The sequence below is a fragment of the Seriola dumerili genome, unplaced genomic scaffold, assembly GCF_002260705.1.
Source record: "Seriola dumerili isolate Sdu_G_001 unplaced genomic scaffold, Sdu_1.0 BDQW01000081.1, whole genome shotgun sequence".
Taxonomy (NCBI): Eukaryota; Metazoa; Chordata; class Actinopteri; order Carangiformes; family Carangidae; genus Seriola; species Seriola dumerili.
This window is the reverse complement of record NW_019174336.1, coordinates 4,770,403-4,793,371: the sequence shown is the minus strand read 5'-3', so window position 1 is coordinate 4,793,371 and position 22,969 is coordinate 4,770,403. Positions and strand designations below refer to the sequence as shown.

At 39.2% G+C, this 22,969-nt stretch overlaps 1 protein-coding gene across 1 annotated transcript in view; it reads left to right on the top strand.

The window, feature by feature from the left end:
- Positions 1–22,969, top strand: part of npr2 (natriuretic peptide receptor 2) — a 68,472-nt gene that overhangs the window by 519 nt on the left and 44,984 nt on the right. The window contains exons 2-6 of the mRNA XM_022744441.1: positions 1,772–2,749; positions 12,932–13,113; positions 16,695–16,808; positions 17,235–17,370; positions 19,633–19,727. Of these exons, the coding sequence (XP_022600162.1) occupies positions 1,772–2,749; positions 12,932–13,113; positions 16,695–16,808; positions 17,235–17,370; positions 19,633–19,727 (1,505 nt within the window). The remainder of the gene's footprint in view (positions 1–1,771; positions 2,750–12,931; positions 13,114–16,694; positions 16,809–17,234; positions 17,371–19,632; positions 19,728–22,969) is intronic.

Here is a 22,969-nt window from a genome sequence, read left to right as displayed (position 1 = left end):
ACGTGAAGAGAGGCAGGGGGGGTTGTGGCCGAATGGAGGCCGGAGTTTTGGCCGATGAAGCATTTGTTTTGGTTTGAGATGCTGATGGTCTGGTGCGACATCTAGTGGCAGGACAATCGTAAGGAAAAATGTTAATATCTACTACTTTTGTTTGACCCCAAGAATACACACACGTGCATGTTGATGAGTAACAATGGATGTAAACACTTTGTTTTCTTTGTATTGAACCACTTTGGTTCAGACTGAATTAACTTAACCACATTGGATGCAGTGCCATGAAATGTTGTTCATATAATAATGATCCCCAGAGGATGAATCCTCTTGACTTTGGCAATCCTCTGACTTTTCATCTGGCACCACCAGCTGGATAAGTTTTCACTTATCCAGTGAAATATCTCAGCATCTATGTAATCATTGCTGTCCTAGTCTGTGCTCATTTTTGTCAATGTTACCTTAACATTACAAGAAAAACATTGCACTAAAACTAACTTACAAAATGTAACCTAATCTTACAAAGTGTAAACTGTGGGTTAGGTCACTCAGAAAATCAGGTATCTGTCATAAAACTGTTGGTAAGTAATTATTTTAAATAAATGAGCCTGTTTCACATATTAACATGTCACAGTAGGAAAAGATCTGGTGTAAATAATAAAATGAATGTTGAATGATTTCCTCTAAACTGTTCTGGTGTCAGTGTCCTGGTTGTATGTATGTTGGCTCACTGACATTATCATGGGATATTTGAATAGAACAGGAATAGGCTATAAATTCCACTCTCATTTTTATTCTCTTTAACTGAGTCATCAGCTCGGCAGCTGGAACCAGGAAACTTTGGGCTTTGCACAGAAACATAATAAACCTAACACAGATTTCAGCTGACTGCCAGACTGATGCTGGAGACTTGTTGGCAGGTTCTAATGAGTAGAGATCAACTGTAACATTCTTCAAGTGAATCAGACCCCTGAGCCATAATCCAAGGCAGGGGGTGCATTTCAGTTACTGTAATTCATATGCTGCCATGCATACCAATCAGATTAATCAGTCAATCCACGACGCCATCAACAGGCAGCTGCCTATTTACTGCAGCAGTTGCATTTAAAGTCTGATTTACAAAAAACTGTTATAATCCTTTAAAATCCAACCTGTTAATACAAGGCAAAACTATCTACAGTAATATTAAAACACAACCCCTTAAAAGCTGTATGTGCTTGGATCCCTAAAACAATGCTCAACTGCTCAGGCCATGACCCTGTAAAACCTCCATGGGTGATAAATGACAGCCAGGGGGCGACTCACGCCCGTTTCAGAGGATTTATTCATACACTGCAAAAAATGTCACATATTTCAACAAGTCATTCGTTCTCTTAGTTTGCTTTACTGTCTGTTTTTTTATATAAAACATTAACAACTTTGTGTTCTTCGTGTTTGTGGTGCAGTTTAATGTTTTAGTGTCTTATCTATAAACACAAATGTCAGTCAGAATAGGTCTCATTTTGAAAGGAGACGGGATGAAGCAGGTCTTTGAGGGAAGGTTGCAGAAAATCTGAACTATTGTGACCCGCACTGACATCTCCTGAACTCACTAAAAACATTTTATCAATTAACTAAAGAAAAATAATTCTCTGGGACTCGCTTTTAATTTATTGACACTGGAGGCAGCGCGCACTTCTTGCAGTGTGTGACGTGCGGGGGCAGAGCAGAGGGCTGCTCTGATTTAAGTTGCAGTCATCTGGATGGATGTTATCACACTCAGAGAGACCATTAGCGTGAGGACCGGTCGGCGCTGGAGACTCGCTTTTGGAAGTACAACAACTTCATTTAACGTGGATATACGCAGCGCAAACGCATGGCACCGCCGGGCTGGCACTACGTGATGATGCATTTATCGACTTTGTTTTAGTTTTGAGAGAGAGTGAGGAGATAGAGAGTGAGGGAGACGGATACTTATGGTTTGGTGTAAGGGTGCCTCAGCCGGCCGTGTCTCCTCTCCAAACGGTGCGCTCTCCGTGGCCGTACTTGCTCTCCGGGACTTCCACGCGGCTGGGACGCGACATGGGATGCAGAAGCGCGCTGGGATGCTGCCTGCTCGCGGCGTTGTCCTGCTGCCTCTTCCCCGGCTGCAGAGGTAACATCACCGTGGCTGTGATGCTCCCGGACAACCATCACAAGTACCCGTGGGCTCTGCCGCGAGTGTTCCCGGCCATCCTCATGGCGCACGAGGACCTGCACGGGAAACACGGGCTGCTGCTCGGCCGGTCCATCAACATCCTCAACTACAGCACCGAGGACCCCATCGCGGGCTCGTGCGCTGAGAGCCGGGCGCAGGTGGTGGCCGTGGACGCCAAGCTTTACATCCACCCTGACGCTTTCTTCGGACCCGGGTGCGTGTACCCGCTCGCCTCCGTGGGGCGATTCGCGTCCCACTGGAAACTCCCGCTGATCACAGCCGGAGGTCCCGCGTACGGCTTTGACAAGCGGGAGGAGTACAGGACCATCGTGCGCAGCGGGCCATCCACCACCAAGCTGGGGGACTTTGCCACCGTCCTGCACACGTATTTCAACTGGACTTCCCGGGCCGTGGTGATCTTCCACGACCTGCGGCAGGACGACCGGCCGCACTACTTCCTCTCGGAGGGGATCTACCTGAACCTGAAGGAGGAGATGAACATCACGGTGGAGGCCCAGCCGTACGAGGACGACTTCAAGTACTACAAGGATCACATCAGTTTTATGAAGGAGCACGGGAGAAGTAAGTCCATGCTGCAGGAAAGATGTGTGATTTAAAAGTTTGGGAATAACACCTGAAACGAGATTTCACAACTTAGTCAGGCCCGTGGTGCTAAAACAAAAAGCCAACATTCAATGAAGAAATCTTTTAGTTTTCTACTTAAGCTGTTTTTGCCACTTGTCTTTGGGGCATGTGACATTATCTCAAAATAAAGCATCTGGCTAATGTCAGTGGATGGAGAAGGAAATTCCCTCTCACTGAATGAGCTCCATGGGAAACAGTTGAGTGAAATTGTCTCACGCCAGTCGCCACTCTCACGATTTATAGCCTATCTCTTATTTGAGGGAAAAATATGAAATGACTTGAGGGCAATCAATCTGTGCCTTAAGCTTCAAGGGATGAGCAATATTTAACAACTATGTATTTAATCAGGAACATTCATTTGACGTGTTTTACACAATGCTGCAACGGGAGATCCCGGGTTCACAGAATGAGGTCAGAGTGAAGTTTTTTTCTTTTTTCCCCAGCAGATTCAAACTAAGGTGGACTGAAATAGGTGCAGGGAAAAGCCTGTTTAATCCGGAGTTATTACAGAGGAATGTTTAGGCTGTGGGTAGTCTGCTGCTGCTGGTTTATTGCCTGCGGAGGACCACCACCTGCGTTTTTTAAAGAGCGAGCGAGAGGGGGGGGGGGGGGGGGGGGTCGTGATCAAATGGGTGCCCTCTAGAACAGGCTTTGTATGTGTGGTTGACTGCGTGCGTTCCTGCTGCTGCTGCTGTTCAACATCCAGAAGGGGTTTATTCGATCATTCTGGTCAGTCTTTACAAAGTCATGCTGTGAAGCCAAACTTTATTCAAACCCACAGAAGTTTGTTTTAAATCCTAGTGCAGAAGTTTCCAAAGATATCAAATATGTCATGTATTTTGGGGGAATGTGAGCAACATTTCCATCTGATGGAGTGATGGAGACATAAACATGGAGTTTTGGGTTTGAATGTTTCACTCAGTGGAAACATATAGTTTGAGTGAAGAGCTGGCGCAGGATGATACAGAATATATATATGATGCTGTCAGCAGTGTGGAATAAGAGGATTTTTCCAACTTTAAAGCCACTTAGAGGGAAATAATAATTGATTTCTAAACATTTTCTCAGGTTGCAAAACACGTGAAAATAACAGATTTTATTTATTAACGTATTCATTTGATGAAGCGTAAATCACACAGCCGAGAGGCAGTTAAATCTCTCGTCTCTGTTCTCGCCTTAAGTTTAATTGGAAACATTGTGAGGCAGACTTCCTCATTACTGCTGTTGTGAAAAGTTAATTGTGTGACTGAGAGTGGATGATGGTTCGTGCGCGCGCGGCGCTGCGCACGTGTTTGTCAAAACTGCAGAAGCAAAGTGTGTAAAATGACATATTCCCGCATCTCTTAGCTGCAAGTAACTGCTTTATCAATGTTAAATAAATAATCTACTAGTGCCTTTAGATCATAAGACATTAATAAGAACAATTTTTGGGTTGCCAGGTTGTGAAAAATTCCTTCAACTTATTTTTGCATGGTAAAAACTGTAATAAATGCTAATACGTTGTTAAAGCAAAAGCTCAACATTTTTGCACTACACCATTATTTGCTTTGTTTCTGAGAGTTGCATGGGAAGAATTATATCAATCTCATGTCTTGAGCTGGAGTCAGGATGTGGTTAGCTTAGCCTAGCTTAGCACAGACACTGTAAGTAGGTCAAAACAATGAGTCTGGCTCTGCAAAAGTTAACAAATAAAACATTTCATTAATTATCATGCCATATCTCTTTTATCCAACCTGTGCATAAACAGAAAAGTAAAGACACCAGTTGTTTTTGTGTTTAAGAGAAAGTTATGCACTGGCTCTATTCCTCAATGAGAGACGTCCAGGAGCAGGGACTGTGTGCAGCTTCCTGAGGTCTTGTGGTCACAGTGCAGTGGGGTAACCTGCCTCGGCACCATTGTGCCTGTTCAGAGGTCAAAACCAAAACCGCAGCTCACGACTGGCAACTTGTGCTATAACCAGAGACTCTGGACTGAAGTACTTGGCAGAGTTTGTCAGGAGATAGTTCCAGCAGGTAACTCCCTCTAAACCACAAATAGCGGTTTTACATTTCTCTTCATGAACTAATGAATCAAGCAAGATTAAATGTGTTAATTAGTGAGTTTTAGAGGTGTTGGTAGAATTTCAGTCGAATTTCTGTTCCTGTCTTTATCCTGAGCAAGGCTAATCATGTCCTGACTCCAGCCCATATAACACACAGACGTGAGACTGACATTGTTTATTAGTTCTCATTTCGTATTTCTGTCTGTAAGAGCTGGAAGTGTCAGGCTGGAGGTGGATAAACACCAGACAGATTTTTCACAACCTGGTTACCCATAAATTGTTTGCATTAGCAGCTTATAACTTTTGTATAAAGGAGTAATAAATGATTGATTTATGATTAGTAAAGTCATTAGTAAGGTCTGGTTCTCATATTCCTAAATGCTCTGGATCAGAAATATTTTGAGCAATAGAACTGGTACTTACATCCAAGAAGAAATACCAAGGACAGTGTGTAAAAGTAAAAGTAAAGTCTTGTGCTCAGTCTTTAAAGTCGTATCAGCGGTGACTTTCATTGTTTTTCAAAAATCAGAACAGAAGATGATGATTGAATGTGATTGAAATCTGTGGGTGTAAAAGAAACAAATCTCCAACTCTGGGGATAGGGTTCATGCTTTCAGCGCAGTTTGAGGGATTATGTGCTCCTCTCAAGAAACACATTAACATCAGTCTTGTGCCTAAGCCCAACCAAGCCTTAACTAGATCAGCATCAGATCAGAAAACACTAACATGAATGTTTTCATGTTTTCTTAATGCTGATTTGTGGTGGTTTTGGGCGGCGCAGACAAACAAAGTCCTTCTGCCGATAAGAAAACACTTATGAACTGTTTTTGGAAGGCAGTTACAAATGGCGTGTTTTTCTCCTTTTATTTTGGAGAACGATATTTCCATCTGAAATGTAACGCAACTTATATTGTACATATTGTATTTACTTAGAGTTTGAATACAGGTGCTTCCCACCTTTGCTTGTTTGCTACAAGTCTGACACACTTATGTCAATATAATGTTTTTGTCCAACTGTGATGCTCTAGTTTTTTGGATTCAGAAATGCGTGGCTGATCCTGATAGTGCATGGGTGTGTTGCAAATATTTATCTGCCTATACTCCTGGGAGTGTTTGAAGGGAATCATTTCTGGAACCAGCTCAACATCTCAGAGCAAAATCTGCCTCCAACCAGTAAATCTTTGGGTATTATGGTTTCTGGCACAGTGGAAAAACTGAGCTTTAAACATTTTAATCTGTTGTTACAGTAACAGCATCAACAAATGGAATAAACACAGTGTCAAGGTAATTAAAGGGTGGTACAGGGAAAGAGGTGAAAGGTGCGAGCTGCCAAATGCCCCCCTTCCTCCCCTCCCCACCCTTTTCCCAGGATGAATTATGGAGCTGCTGCAGTGAGCTGGAGGTCACAGAAGCTAATGGTTTTGTCAGGGCTTGTCCTGGCTCGGCGTTCAGCTCACTTTTCTCCCGGCAGATAACCTCCGGGCTATCTTCTCTGAAAAGTCACACGATTGGCAAGAGGCTAAGCTGAGGTGAGAGAGGAAAACTGGGGCTTTTTTTGTGAAGCCACACATTGTTGGAACTTTGACAAATCTCTTTAAGGAACATAAAATGAGAGCACGCAATCTATTGATTAAAAAAAAAAAAAAATATGGGTCATAATAAGGTGCTTGCGCAGATGATCTATGGGAGGACAGTCTCAATGACCCACATTTCCATCCCTAGAGCTAAAACAGTCAAGCCAATCAGAGGTCTGTAGGCGGGATTAAGTGCGAGGATGCAATCTTCTTGTTAAATTGGCACGATAATGCTGCCAATCGTGACTGAGACTGACGCAGATGCAGGATGTTGCAACTCAGAAATAACTTTTAAACTGGCATGTTTTCTTCTGCTCCCAGCCACTACCACAGCTTCACTGGCAACTGTAAATGACAGATGGAACAGATAGACTTGCTACTGATTAGTTATGACAAAACAAGACACAACTGAGCTGTAGTTAGTCAAATCAAGTAGATATCTTCACTTTTCTTCTTTCTTTTTTTTTTTTACTGTTCCTGGCCTGTTGTTTTGCCAAGGAAACACTGTACAGGGATTTAGAAAAAGGAAAGTTTGCACTAAAATGACAGCAACCAATAACTCTGTCAGTGCACATATGGACAAGTGAGGATTGTGTTAAGTCCGACTTGGAGACGACAGGTTACATACATAATGCATACGAAATAATGGATGGTAGGCAGCTGTGTGGGGTCAACAGGAACCCAGCAGTGAGTTTTTGCACCAGGACCCTCTGTGATGTGATAGATAAGATGACAGGATATTGCTGTTGCTAGGCAAAAAATTTCCATCCATCTCCCAACATGTCAATATTTGTAAAGTAGCTCAGTGTTATTTTCGCTTGATTAACCAAGGTGTTGCTAACAATTTTCTCCTCGTGGGGAGGAGCATACAACCATTCAGCTGATCTGAAAACATGAATCATTATTGTCTGATTAAATCATTTCATTTTCATAACACCGTGACATTCTTCAAACTTGGGTAGATTTTACTGCAAATACTTATTATTTTTTAGTATTAGTATGTGGCAAGACTCTGTTTTGTTATGGAGTATTTTAACTTAAAGGTCCAGTTCATCCAAGAAGTAGTAATAATAATAAAATAACTGTACCTCGCTGTGAACATGTTTCACTGGAGTTACTTTCTATCGAAAAATAGTTCCTGTAAAAGCCGTTGACAGTGTGTTGCGTATGGATTATTCAGGAAAACAGGGGCACTGCTTCTGGAAAAACATGTTACTGTTGAACTTTAAAATGAAACGTTTCAGTGCCGTGTACATCACATTTGAAATGTGGAGGCAGAAATCTCAGAAATTGATTTTTCCTTTTTCTTTCTTTTTTTTTTTTTTTGGAATTTGGGCGAACTGACCCTTTAAGTAAAGGTTTCAAACTCCTCTTCCAGCTCTGGTGTGGTGTGAGATGAAAGCAGTGCTCTGAACACTCTGAATATATTCAAGCTCCCATCACATTGCCCAGTGACACTCTCGCCTTGATGCTTTTCACTGCATTAATGGCACACAAGAGGGAAAATTTCAGCTGTGTGAGTGGAAGAATACATCAGGCTGTATTTTGCATTCCTTTTTTTTTTTTTTTTTCTTTTTTCGAGTACATATGCCAGTGGTTTGTAGCTGCCAGTGAGTGATGAAAAGCGTGTTCCTTCACAATGAAGCTCAGGTAGTGCCTCAGAGTAATTAGAGAAATCCTGTTTCCTGAGTGAAAACACTCCCAGGATGCAACTGTATAGCAGCAGGTTAGATGAACTGGATGTTGCTTATATGGATTTAGTTTTCCACACAAAGGAATGCTACAGAGGCGAAGCTACAAGTCGTAAAAGCCTCCCAGACAGATTAGAACATGAAAACACAGAGAGCTGGAGGATAATCTTCTCTAAGAAAGATCCAGCTACAAGACAAACATGACACAGAGTCATGTTAGAAAATCCAGCTTAATCCAATCGAGAAGATGACAAAATCACGCTGAGTGCAGTAATTGGCTTGCTTTCTGTTTGTGCACTTGCATGTGATTATCTGTGGAGCCATCCAAAGCAGCCAAATGTCCCAATTTACAAACCAAACCAAACACAGTGTAATTAAGAATTTAAATCGCTTAAATTATGAAGTGAATGTAACAGATGTGTGGGAGTACGGCTTGTTTCCATTGGTGCAGAGAGTTCGTATCACAGGCCTTCACATTACCAACAAACAGATCATCTTCACCTTATTGAGTCTTCAGCTTTATTTACTTGATATTACTTCATCCGTTTTTTTTGTTTTGTTCCAAGAGACTCAGACTCAATACCAAGTTCTGAAGCAAGATGAAACCTCATTGCAAACAAGCAGGCGATAATGCACACTTATTGCGTCTCCTTACGTTAGAAAATAATGAAAACAATGGAGATGAAGAACACAGTGTAGTGTTTCACCTGCAACTTGATGAGTTTCAGTTTTTGTTGAAGTTGTTTACAAAGGTGTTGAATCATCTTTATGGTCATTTTGGAGGCTGTAGTTTGTGCTGCTGTTGAATTGTGTTGTGTCACATATAAAGGTGTTTCTATTATTTTGTCAACTCCATGTGTATAGAGGAGATCTGTTGTATTAGACAATATACACCGAATAAATTGTAGTAGTACCGACAGTAAAGAGGAGTGAAGTGTGCTGATATGAAATTTTAAAATTACAACAGTCCTGAATTACTTGGCAACACCTGCAGTAACAGCATGTGCCCTTTAATAATACAAGCTCCAGAGTTGCACTGAAAAGGACACGGATATTGACCACTGGGGCAGAGTGCACGCTGTTAGGAGCTTCTCTGTCAGAAAGGCAACAGAAAAACAGCAACGGGTGTTTCTGTTTACAGCAGATTCAAAGAAGAAGAAAAAAGAAAAAAAAAAAACCTGTGCTGAGAAGAATCATTGCTTCATGTTGTTTTGATAAAGAAGAGCTGGAAAGATAGTCAACAGTTTTGAAATGCCTGCATGCACCGACTTTCGTCTAATGCATCACATCTAGTACCTGCATGTGCTGTTTCCTGTGAATCCCTTATGTGTGGTTATGCAATTTGAACTGTGTGCCAGAGAGGCTGACTCTGCCAGGAACAATGAAAACTACAGTACACTGAATGGCTACTGCTGAAAAATTATCATAAAAAGGGATTAATATATAAATAATACGTTAATAAATATCTGTTAATCTGTTATTTTTCACGTGTTAAAAACCAAACAACTGTTTTGCGACTGGAGTAAATGTTTAGAAATCAATTATTATAAAATCACAAGGATTATCACATTAACAATTGCCAGCCAATCAGAGACAAGTAGCCTAATCATTGCGGTTTTGGTAAAAGTGGTATTACATGATGGCAGGAAGCTTTATTCTTAGAAAAACAAGTGTGCAGCACAGAAAAAACAAGTCATTTGATGTCTCATTCACCCCTCAGGAGGTTTTATTTTTTCTGTATTTTCCTTGGTTCACTTTTCTTGGTTTAGGCCTCTTTTAGGTCATTATCAAGTGTCATTATCTTGAAATGGCAGACTGCACTGTTATCAAGGAGGAAGTACCCAGAGCTCATGCATCCGTCCTCTTATTTGTGCGTTATTGTATTGTACGCTATCTTGCACTGTTGAGAAATCCTGGCTCTACATCAAAGAGGAATCACTTGGCTCAGCTTTCCATTAAATCGGTCAACAGGTTTTTGAGACAGTCCTGCAAACTATCAGAATAAAAACAGGAAAAATGAGAGGTAAAAATGAGACTTGATGACAGACAAACCTTGAAACAATCTTGTCCTATGACAATATGAATTTCGGATTTAAAGGTCCCATATTTTACACATTTCCTGTGTTTTATTTGAAGTGGGGATCCATAAGAAGATATATTTGTGGTTTCAGGAACCAAAAATTATCTCAAAGTAGTTTGACATCTCCTCTCTCAGGAGCTCTAGAAACAACAGGTTGGTGAGCCAATCAGAAGAGAGGAGGCTCTGAGCCTCTCTTCAGATTGGCTGACTGTTTTCTGAGTGAGCCAATAAAAATATAGCAGATTTCAGGTAAACAAATCTGCTTTGTTGTGAGATCACAAAGTTACAGAAGTCCTGATGGCTCGTTCTAAGGCTCAGTTTCTGAATACAGGCTGTGTGCATTTCTCTGTGGACTGAGCGCTTTGATACTTTCACAGTATTAATATAGAACCTAGACCTGTGTTATAATCAAACAACACATGGACATCTACCTTTTTATATAATATGGGACCTTTAATAACGGGCTAAATTATGTAAGAGGGAGATTTTGTGCAGGGTAGAGAGCAGAGCTGAGCTGATTACCATCCTGGAGTCTGTGAAGTGGAACAACTTGTACCAAATAATTTAATGTGCTTTTGTGTAAAGCCTCAGCAGGTCCATATACTGTACGACCGCTACAACACAGGAGGACATTTTCCCTCGGCTGTGTAGCAGCATTTACTTTGGGAGCGGTCCAGGAGACAGCAGGACTACTTGGCATGGCGAACCATGTTGGAAGAGATGAGAGTTGGGGTCTAGGCTGCGGCCAACTTTGGTCTAACACATGAGGAAATGTCTGCTAACTGGGAGCGCTGCCTCAGAGTTGGCAGCAGCCACTCTGACATACGCTACAAATGGAAATAATGCTACGTTTTTTTATTCATGACTCAACAGCAGGAGGGTGTAGGTGGCAGGGTGAAGGTAGTGGGTATAGAGATGCTCTCAGAGACTGTAACATGGGCCTCAGGTTTGATTGCTGCAACAGCAAAAAAGTGTTGGACTGTCTTTGAGCAAGACAGTGAATGTCTACCAGGTCACTAAGACTAAAGCTGAAATCTAAAACTTTCTATTTATGTTTGAAACCCAGTTGTTTTTTAACACAGAATGGTTGGCACTGAATATTTGGTAAGATACCTAATTTTAATCAACATTAAAACAGATAGTGCCTGGTTTTAAATTGAAAAAACTTGCCAATTTTAGATCAGATTTTGTTTTGGCAAGGTTCTTTTTGTGTTTACATTTAACATTGAAAAAAACTGAACATGAAAAAACATGATTTTTCTTTTTACTTTTTAAATTTATATTTCTCAAGTAAGATATTGTAAAAGTATAATTTTAATATTTTACCAGCATCAGAACTGAAAGATTAAAAAAATGTTTTTTGAATCTCTCCTTGAATATCTCTTTCCTCAGTTGTTTCCACTGTATGAAGTCCTCCTCCAATATTCACCCCGAATGATTTCAGTCTCCAGTTTCACTTCTTTGCTGCCTTTTTTCATTGGTGCATCTGCTGCAGACGAGTGAAGTGTGTCAAAGCCTCACATTTATTAGAATCAGACATTGCGAAAGTTGAAATACGTGCCAGTATGTTATCCACTGCTCACGTTATGTTGCTTGTCACATTACGTGAAACTACAAAAGAAAAGTGGAAAATGTGACCCACCGCTCTGGTTTTAACAGACATTATTAATATTGTCGGTGAGAATGGTAGCAAGCTAGATCAATTAGACTGAAAGGAAGCACATAGACATTTAATCACATGATGTTCATGTGCTGGTCTGACTGTCTAACAACTCTCAGCACTATTTTCCCTCCCAATATTTTTTAAGTCAAAGAGGTTACAGATTCCTGCTGTATAAGTGATTTTGTTTCACCCAGCTTTCCTCCCAGCTCACTGATGTTGTGAAACTCAACACAGGTCACAGCTGTGCTTTAAAACTTCAACACTGTGCAAAGGAAGGAAATTTGAGGATTTGGGCAAGTTACAACAAAATCAAGGAGTGTATCTACTAGAGAAGGGGCTAATAAAACCACGCCCCCTTTGTACAGGCCCCTCCCATTTCTATGGTCAACCCTCCAGCCACAGACCAGACCAGCCTGCCTCCTGCTCTCCAGCCTCAGTTATTATGCCTGACTTGTTTGTGCCTGTTGCAGATGTAATCTGGTTCAGCTTTACATCTGGTGTTTATTCATGTATGTATATGTCTTGTTTTGAATGTAAATAATCAAATATGGCCATAAAATTCACATGTGGACAAAAAACACAGAACTGCGCAGCAAGTCTTGTTATGTAAATGTGGCCTTTGAGCAAGTGAAATTTTTCCTCCAACTCGTGTGTTGTGTTGTGCATATGTTGTCTATTACTGTGCCTTAAAAGACTTGTAGTCTCCAGTCAGTGTTTATGGGTATTTTAGGCTGCTTTCCAACACAAATGAACTTGTTTCAATGATCTTCTTGTGAGTCAGTATGCTGGAAGATGTCAAAATAAGCAGATTGATGCACTGAAATGACAAAGAAAAACCAAGAAAAATCACACTTGAATCTAGAAAATTCTTAACATTTGACACATGTTGATTTGTACTGGAAACTCACTGAAACTTCATTACAATGGCAAATTTATTCACTTGTTAAGTGTAAATATGATTTTTGGACTCAGTATAAGGATTTATAAGATAGATTTTGTTTTTGCAGTGTATAAAGAAAAGTATTATTTTTTTATTTTAAACATCTTGTTGTTATCATTCTGTCTGCAGTCGTATACATCTGCGGCCCCCTGGAGACCTTCCTGAACATCATGAAACTGTTTCAGAGCGAGATCCAGGACCCAGAAAACTATGCCATCTTCTATCTGGACGTGTTCGCAGAGAGCTTGACGGATCGCAAACCGTGGAAGAGCCCTGACTCTGACAAGGCTGATCTCACTGAGGTCTTCAAGGTACAATGAATATACATATACACATGCATGCACATACATGTTCACATACAGAGCCGTAAAGGGCGATTTCAAAAAGCCATGGGTCTGTTTGGAGCGTCACTCTTGATAAGTTGAGACTGTGTTCAGATTCTTTGTAGATTTATTGAATGTGGACTGTCACTGTTTCATCTGCTTTGTAATTCGAGGCAGGAAATAATATAAGACCAAAACCACCATTTGGCTTGGAAAATGGATGTCTGAGAGAAGGGATATTTAATTCCCAGTTTCTCTCTAAATCCCATAATCTTTATCGGGCTCTGCTTACTGAGTTACACAGAACCAAGTTCTTAAATCCTGATGAAAACCAACAGTTGATTCAAATACAATACTTGTCAATGGTTTCAAGTATCACTCATTCCAAGAAGTTTCTTAAAGGTCCCATATAATATGACGTGAGATGTCCATGTCTTTTTTGATTATAAAGGTGTAGGTTCTACAGTATAATAATACTGTGAAACTATCAAAGCGCTCAGTCCACAGAGAAATACACACAGCCTAAAACTACATTGAGATGGTTTTTGGTTCTTAAAGCTACAAATGTATCTTCTTATGGATCAACACTTCAAATAAAACACAGGAAAAGTGTAAAAAAAATTTTTTCGTTAAATAAATCCACCTTGAAACTGAGCCCATCACTATTTGATCATTTCTATCAAATGGAGTCATAAAAGCTGTATTTTCTTAAAACCAGTGAAAAGTGTTGCGTAGTTAGACTGTTTCCAATAGACATCATCTTGTTCAGTGCTTTAAATGAGGCTCTATATCTTGAGAAAACGAAGAATGAGGCCCTGCAGCACTACAATCAAGAAAAATGAAACAGGATTTTATCATTTAAAAAAACAAACTTTAAAAAGATTGCTGTGTGTGTGTGTTTATTCAACCTCTCAGTTCTGAATCATTGACTTCATAAATCAGAAAAGCTGACAAACTGGATCCAAGTTAACCTGACAATCAGACTGAATTGCCAGTTTATTTTCACTTCACTATTCTGACATTGTTTTCATGATAAGATTTTCTGTCTGAGCAGTTGTTATTGCTTACATTATTTTCAGCAGGCCGATCTAATCACTGCAAAAATCAGAAACGTGGGCAGTGATTCAAGGTCCTGGAGTCTTCATCCAACTGACTGACATTACTCTAAGTAGTGACCGTGCTTCAATTAACATGTACCGTTGAGATGAGTGACACTTAGCCAAAGCATGGTGTTGGAAGCTTTTAAGGTAATGACAGCCATGTATTTGAAAAGCTTGTGTGCACTCTGATGGTCTTAGGAAGCTGCATCGTTTTTTTCCAAGTGGTAGGTAAACTGAGTCTTCCCAGAGGACATATATATCCCCCCAACCATTTCAGCCACTTCAAGGAGTGAAATTCTTGCATGACATTAATGAATTAGGGGATGTGTTTTCACAGGAAGCTATTTAGCCCTACAAATTAGTGCAATGAGACATAGCAGAGTGGGCACAGATGTGCCGTTCGTCTAATTTATTTCCTAAATGTCACCCTGGCTTCTTTTAACTGAAGTTTTGAAGGAAAACGGCTTCCTGACTATAAATCGAACATAATATTAAATTGATTATGGTAGTTTCTGTCATAATGGACTAAACATGTTTGATTATAGTGTTTAAGATGTATGTGAAACATTGAGATAGTGTGGAAATGAATGTCTTCCATTGTGTGTCATTTGTAGGCTTAAAGGTGATTTAGTGTTGTGCCTGTAGGCATAATTACTCACATATGTACGCCTTTTATCTCCACAAATACCCTCTTATCTGTTCCTCTTAAATGTGCTATTAGCTAAAGTCAGGTTTAATAATAAAGAAGTAATTTAATTTGTTCTGTCAAAGAGGATATTGAATTGACATTTTTACTCAATCTTGTTTGCAATTCAAATGTTTTTTTCATAATAAGTGAAAACTGCTTTGATTAGCCTACACACATTCACCATATTGTAGTTTGTTTCATGATATATTCCTGTTAACAAGGGGTGGATTTATTTAAAGAAAAAAGCAATTTGAAGATTGGAGACCAGATTTAATGACTAATTCAAGTGGTCTTCTTTGTGTTGAAACCATGAATCGCTATTAAACAGCTTTTGCATTATCTCAATATGTGTTGATCCAAAAATGAACTGCTCCTAACATTGGCTGAAGAATGAACTTTGGCGTCCGTTTTGCTGATCTTGCAAAGCGTTAATTTGTATCAGGGCTCATTATGGCAGTAAGCTTCCTTCAGAGCGATAAGGGCATGTGGAAGTTTGTGATTGGGTTCCAACATTTCCCATATGACAAATCATGAAAGAATTGATTGTTGACATTCGCTCTTTCAGCTGGACATTTAAGGGCAAGCAATTTTTTAAAATTCTTTATTAGTGTCTCGTAAGACAATCCAGACAAACAATAAAATGGGTTTGATTTTATCAGCATGCATTTTTGTCTACATGATTTTATCATTTTATCAGAATGTGAAAGTCATAGCTCTAATCTTAAAAAAGGTTGAAAAATATTTGCTTAATACAAATTAACATATTATAAGAATCTTTCAGAATAAAATGCATTTTTTTGTAGAATAATTCATTATATCATCTTAAGATAACAAGAACAAAATCGAGAACACGCATGCAGGGTCTGTCTACTTTGGTATCACATGACAGGTAGAAAACTAAGTGATTTTCTTTTGGGGTCACAAAGCTGCCTAGTATCTGCTACAGCCTGGGTTAGACAGGCACTGATTAGCACTGACTCTCTGTATATGAGGAATATTACGTCAGTATATTTCATTTTATACTATTGACATTTGCTTCTGGAAACAATGAAATACAATCAGACCAGTAACATTGGTATAACTTGTGCTTTACATTACTGTTTTATTTATTATATATATGTAAATTTTTCTTCTTCTTATGTAATTTATATTTTATTTCATACTGACAATAGCATCTAGAAAATTCCCTTAACAGATTGGGACACTGCAACTGTAAACACACATTTGGCTGGGTTCACAATGGCTAGCATACTTAGCTTACGTATGAAAATGTTATGTTGCGTGAAAGGTCATTTCACAGCACAGTTGATGTAATTTACACACAGTATCTATCTGTTTCTGATATCAAATGAGAAAGATGAGATGAGCAGAAATACTGCAACGCATTGAGTCACAAATTACTAACAGCTTAGGAATGACTGTTAGCCTTGGTTTGACCGTTAGCATGCTAAAACGCTAGCCTGCTAGACCGTTAGCCTGTACACGAGTTAACATATGGAGTCTTGGCATTACTGACTAGTAGTTATAAAACAAGATGAAACAGAGAGAGAGTATTTCAACCATACTTCGTTGGCATAATTCTAAAACATTAAGAACGAAAAAGAGACTAAATAACATGTTAGATAGCAATTTAAAATTACAGTCAGAACATGAAACTCATAAAATGTGTTTTCACAAGATTTTCCAGTGTCCTGTTCAGTCTGAAAAAGACAAACACTCTGAATGTTTCATGGCTCAATCTTCAGGTCACATTTCTCAATCTGTTTCTGTGTCTCCTCCAGTCTGTTTTCGTCATAACGTACCGGCCTCCTGATAATCCAGAGTACATAGACTTCCAGAAGAAACTCCATGCCAGAGCTAAGAAGGATTTCGGTGTGCACTTGGAGCCATCATTGGTAAGTTATAGCCTATGAAAACCCCCGTGCATCATGACCTCTTTAATCTTTTATGGGATATTCTGTGCAGAAAAATCCCCACTGTGCTGTGTAATTGTAAGCAGTTAATGAGGAATGATGTTTACAATAATGTTAGCAATTAGTACTTTTACTTTTTATGACTGCTTTCATCTCAGCCATTAAGTATGTGAGTTTTAGTAAACTAAAATAAACTGTAATTTTTTAAAGAAGTTATAATTTCTTTGTTGGTATTTGGCACTTTGATTGGCCAAAATCGTATCATTTCATAGAAGCAGGCTTTTTAGCCCTGGCTGAAGGAAATGTTAAGTAACTTTTTATTACATCATTAAGGTCCGAAGCCAAAACCCTGTGTATTGCATAAATTTCCGTTGCTGGTTATTCAGAATTTTGTCTCTCTTCTTTCAGATGGACTATATTGCTGGCAGCTTCTATGATGGTTTCGTGCTGTACGCAAAGGCCTTGGAGGAGACTTTGGCGGATGGGGGAGCCCAGAACGATGGCATTAACATCACAATGAGGACGCAGAACCGCCGTTTCTGGGGTGATTCAGTTCAATTCAATTCAATTCAATTCAATTCAATGCCTTCATTGTTATTGCATAGTGCACAACGAAATTAAGTATCTCCAGTGGCACATATAGTAAACATAACTTTGCAGACAAGTAGTCATATTACAATCTAAATGAATAAGTATAAAACAAACAATAAATAGTATAATAGCAGGGGAGATATAAAAGCAGAATAAGTACATGTACTCAGTTGTATTGCTCATTGGTAACATTGCACATGATAATATTGCATATGTTTAGGATATTATTACACATACAGGCTACCACTTGGGTTATGTACTTATTATAGCCTGATTATTCAGCAGTTTAGTTCTCTAATCAAAAGTCTGTAGTGTGTCTCAACTAGTTATATTTTTTTTACTATTTTACATATACTCACTCATTAAAACCTGCAGCTACACACGGATATACACGTATATGAACTTGATGTTGATTTATATGTAAATGCAGGAGGCTCCACTGGCTCTGAAAATCATTATAAATCAGTACAGGGAACAGTGCTCTCCAGTAAACATGCAGTGAGGCCAAGTGACCGGCACAGCTGCACAGCACTGGAAAACACCGTTGAACCCAAAATGCGATTAAAATATGCCCTTTCAACACAATAATTACAGTGTTATTGAACAGTTATCACACAACACTTCAGTTAAGAGTCCATTTGATGCTTGATGTGGGTGCTCATACACTTGCTTGTTTATATTGTTGCCTGCCAGATCTGCTTTCACATCACTGGAAGAAGCAGAACAATGGAATTTTGTAGCTTCAGCTTAAAAGGGTTGATGAGGGATGTTTTGCTTTTTGTTTTAGTGGAAAAGAAGGAAAAGAGAGCCCACGTTTAGAATAAACAACGGAAACTTTCAATTCATTATCATGGACATTTTGATAATGTTTGATGCTATCTGTTTTTATAGAAGCAAGAGCTTTTCAAATATCCAGTACTGACCCAGCAAATGTATTTTTTCTGCTTAGAGGTCACCTGTTTTTTAACCTTTGTTGTACTTAGTTGTTCTAGACAGAATAAAGCTCAGTGTGGTGTCTGCTAATGGAGCTCTTTACAAGATAGAAACTAAGCTGAAAAATGTGACATGTAAATTGTGATAATACTGAAAATGGTGGTGGTACTATCATGAGTTTCCACATTATCTGTTTTGAAAGAATCCATTCGACAGTGCAGTACATGGGTGTAGGTGAAATGAATGTCGTGAGCCTAATTGATGCATCTGTGTTGGAACTTTGTGAACCAGCTTGGAACAACGTCAAACACTGTCTCTTGAAGGATTATTTGCAAAATCCTGCAGATATTTTTGCTGTCACTTTTCAGGTAACATAAGTCTGGTGATGTTGTAGAAACTTCTCTGGTGTCTGTTTCTTATTAATACACACATAAAGTCAGTATGGTAAGAATATTGTACTGACAGGAAATAATCCAAATATAACGGCCCCTGCCCTGCACCCTCTCTCTACCCACTTCCACTCCGTTTGCACGTTTGTGTGGAGGGTCCGCCACATGAAGTGCCATCCCAAACCAAATAGTGGGGAGTGGGTGGATTATAAAACCCTCCAACAGTGAATAAACATCGATACAGACTTACTGACCATGTGCAAGACCTGTGTTGTGTTCGCCATGGAAGACGCTCCATTCCAATGTTAGTCCCATGCGACTACCTGAACGAACATATACTCGTAAACTGCTCAAACTAAGACAGACGTTTCATATTGTCATTCAGACATTAACAACTTAAAGGTTACATTGTATTTAGGATCAAATATACCATTCTTTAGTCTAGGAAACAGTAGATGGGTTCATTTTATTGTAAAGTGTTGTGTGCAAAAATCAAGCAGGAAATGTTGAAAGAAAAGGAAAAAAAAAAAAAAAAAAGAAGAAATGCAACAAAAGAAGCTCGGGAGTACGTTTTATTTGGGAGTAACAACTGTTTTGAAAAGTTGCGACAGTTCCTGAGAGCAAAGTTCATCCAGAAACTTGCTGCTGTATTTATTCATTCAGCGGACTATAAACAGAGTAACACTGTGATGGAGTGGGGAAGGTCCCTGTTTGAAAAGCCCCTGCAATGCAGACACTGATGACAAGAGAAAAACTCCTGTGTGCACATACTGAATCATCTAAATTTGAATGGGAGCAGATGATATGAACACATCTCATGGACACTATGTGATGTTACACACTGAATCACACTCTTGATGTGGGTTTTGTCTTTTTTTTTTTTTTTTTTTAAGGAGTGACGGGACTTGTTAACACAGACCACAAAAATGCCAGGGATATAGACGTCAACCTGTGGGCGATGACCGACCAGGAGACAGGAGAGTACGGGGTGAGTAAATCATTTACTGCTACTGTCGTTGATTTGCTTTATATTTATTGTGTTTGTGATTATCAGCAGAGGTTCATATGGGGAGTCATAGAGTGCTGCAGGGATGACATTTTTGTAGGCCAACCCAGAAGTTAGAGATCACTCTGGTTCTCTCAACAAAACGCTAATGGGAATTTCCCACTGGCTTTTGGATTATTGCAGAAAATAAGCTCTGTGACACGTTTCTTCAGCACAATAATCTTCACAAATGAACACCGCTTTTTTGATTTTTGAAGCCTCAGTACAATTGCCAAAAAAGAAACGAATGTTAGACTATAAACAAACTACACCACAGTTGCATGAATATGCGCTTACCTCTTCTATAAAAGCCTTTCCTCTTACAAAGTTTGGAATAATTTGCAAGAGCGCGAGTCTAAACACAACAAGTCTATAAAGGTGGACTGGTGAGTAGATTGTTTTTCGTGCTCGGTGTGATGATGTTTAACCTCCAGTCTTATTTAGCCCCTTGTTAGCAACTGTAAAACACGTAAAAGCTTCACGACTGGGGTATTTACTGACACATTTTATGTTGTAGAATAAAATGTGAAAATGTCTTGAGTTTGTATTAACCACAGACCTTATTTCAGGCATCTAACCAAAAGCCCATTCAAATACCCCATCAACTTTGGGGTGAGGGAACTGGAGGTGCAAAAATGCTGACTCATTACATCACATCACATTCCTTTAAAGGAAGAGTTTTTTTTGCTGTTGCTAGCGACCACACACCCCTCTATCTGTCGTAGTCTCATCCATGAGAAGAGTTGATGTTTGTTTTAAATCTGCAGTAGAGATGTTGGCTGAAATCTCTGATAAGACTTTATTGGACTGAATCTTCATAAATGCCAGAGAGCGCAAGAATAATCATTAACCACATTTTCGGCATTAAGATTTAGGTTCAATGCACCCAAGGGCACACAGATTGTCACAGAGAGTCGGGGCAGTTTATAAGCTGATTTTAGGCATGGACTGAGCTGATAGGCAAATGAGGGAGTGAGGGACTCAGTTGACCTATTATTACCATGTCAGCCTCATTCTTGAGGTTTTTTTTAATAGTATTTTATTAATATTTTTAATATGAGATCTCAAATGTTAAACTTTGTCATCTGAACATATGCCATACAAAAACCCTTTCTTGTTGTCCAGAATTATATATATGTATAAAATCAACTGCTGTTGAACTTTGTCACAATAAAATAGTCTAAAATCTTGACTAAATCAGGAAGTATTTAATCATATAATACATGAACAAGACCATAAATCTGACGAAGCCAGCTGTCAGTTCTTGGTACCACAGAAGGTAAGGTCTGATACCAAGCTTCGGTGGTGGACTTGCTTATGATGTCTTATGATCAGATTATTAACTGATTTGACACAGAGAAGTTTCTTTTTGTAGGGAATAAACTGGACTGATCATTAAATGAGGAGTAATTGTAGATTTTCTTTGTGACATATTTTGCTGTTCTGTCTTTATGTACTGCTCTTTATTATTTGTATGTGGTAAGTTTAAGAAAGAAAAGAGTTGCAAGCATGTTACTGCCGATAACTGCTATAATGATTATAAATGAATTAATAATATGTAACATTATTGTGTAATTGACTGCAAAACAGTCTTTGTTGTCAGCTTTCTCACTAGGAACCTTTTACTTGGAGCTTTTTAAGGAATAATTTTTAGTCTCTATAAGGTTGTGTTTCTAATTGTTGTTATGAGAACTTTATTAAAATTGTGTTGCGTAGTTTAAAACTTCAGCCATTACTTCTGTTTGGTTGTTGATACAAGGAAGGCAAATGATATTACTATTTGGGAGATATTCTGCAGTCCTGAGTTCTCTAATGATAAGATGCATAAAACCTCAAATTTCCCTCACAGTCCAATGAAAATATTTGTGTATTTTGTGCTCTGCAAACACTGCCGTGAACCAGTGTTGTCCTGTGTTTTTTTTTTTTTTTCCTGTGAGGGTAGAAGAAGTGGGTTATCGGCATTTGACTTCAGTTAGAATTTCATAGCAGTCCTCAGAGGCTGTCGGCGTGACTTCCTGGTCTCATTTATCCTCAGCTTTTAATTGGTTGATTCATGTGGCCGATTGACCTGAGTTGCCTGTAGCCTGGTTGAAAACATCACAGAACGGTTTTAGCTTTCAGGACCTCAGACTGTGGAACGTGTTGTGTAGATGACAATATATGGACTTCACTTTCAAAACAGAATATGCATCCATCAAAATGACTCAGGCTGATTCATTGTGATGGACGGCTTCATATGTTTAAAAAAAGATTCCATCATGATCGTATTCAAGATATATCTTGCTTTGCTGTAAGCACTTATTCTCTGGATAACTGTATTGTTTGTTTATGTCTTTACGCATAATGATGTGATCTTAAACTCAGTTTACAAATCTTATTTTTTGAGGACAAGAATTAACCTACATCACTATGGTGTTTCACTGTACACTTGGTGTACACTGTTGTCATGGTTTGGACTCGTGAGGAGACATCTTACTACTACACTGCTGATTTAGCATTGCACATCTATAACACTGTAAGATTCAAGATGGACAGTTCATTGTCTTTTTTTTATTCCACACATTCATGCTGTAGTGCTCCCCAACACCTGTAAACAGGCTGTAATGTGTTTCCAATTCTAATTTCAATATGACAAACGTTTGTCCGCATTGTGTATATTCCGTGTTTTCAACATATATTCACTCTTACGTTTATCTATTCTCAATACATTTTTTTTTAGCTGCACTGAAAATAAGCTAAATTGTTCTGCTTTCAGCCTAAAAGGTATTCAAGGTTTAACGAGTGAACACACACAGATGAAGTGAATTATTGGAGGAGAGTTTTTGGCCGAAGACTGTGGTAAACACAGCCCCTGAACTGAAATACCGGCGCTATTTCAGACTGCACAGCCTCTGCCCCTCCACCCGTCAAATTCAGCATTGTTTTGATGACCCTCTGTGGGGGTGACAGCCTTCAAGGTCTGAGCAGAGGGGACACGACACAACTCCTCCAGCTAGTGAGAAATACAAGAGTCATGTTTCACAGCAGGACAACAGATGCTGCTCAGGAAGCTGCACCGTCAAAATAAAGCTCTCACACACACGCACACACACGCAACAAACTTTGCTTGTGAAGATGTAGCTCCTGATTAGCTCATATGTTTTAATCATAGGTCACAGAAACAGAACAAGAACAGAACAGGACAA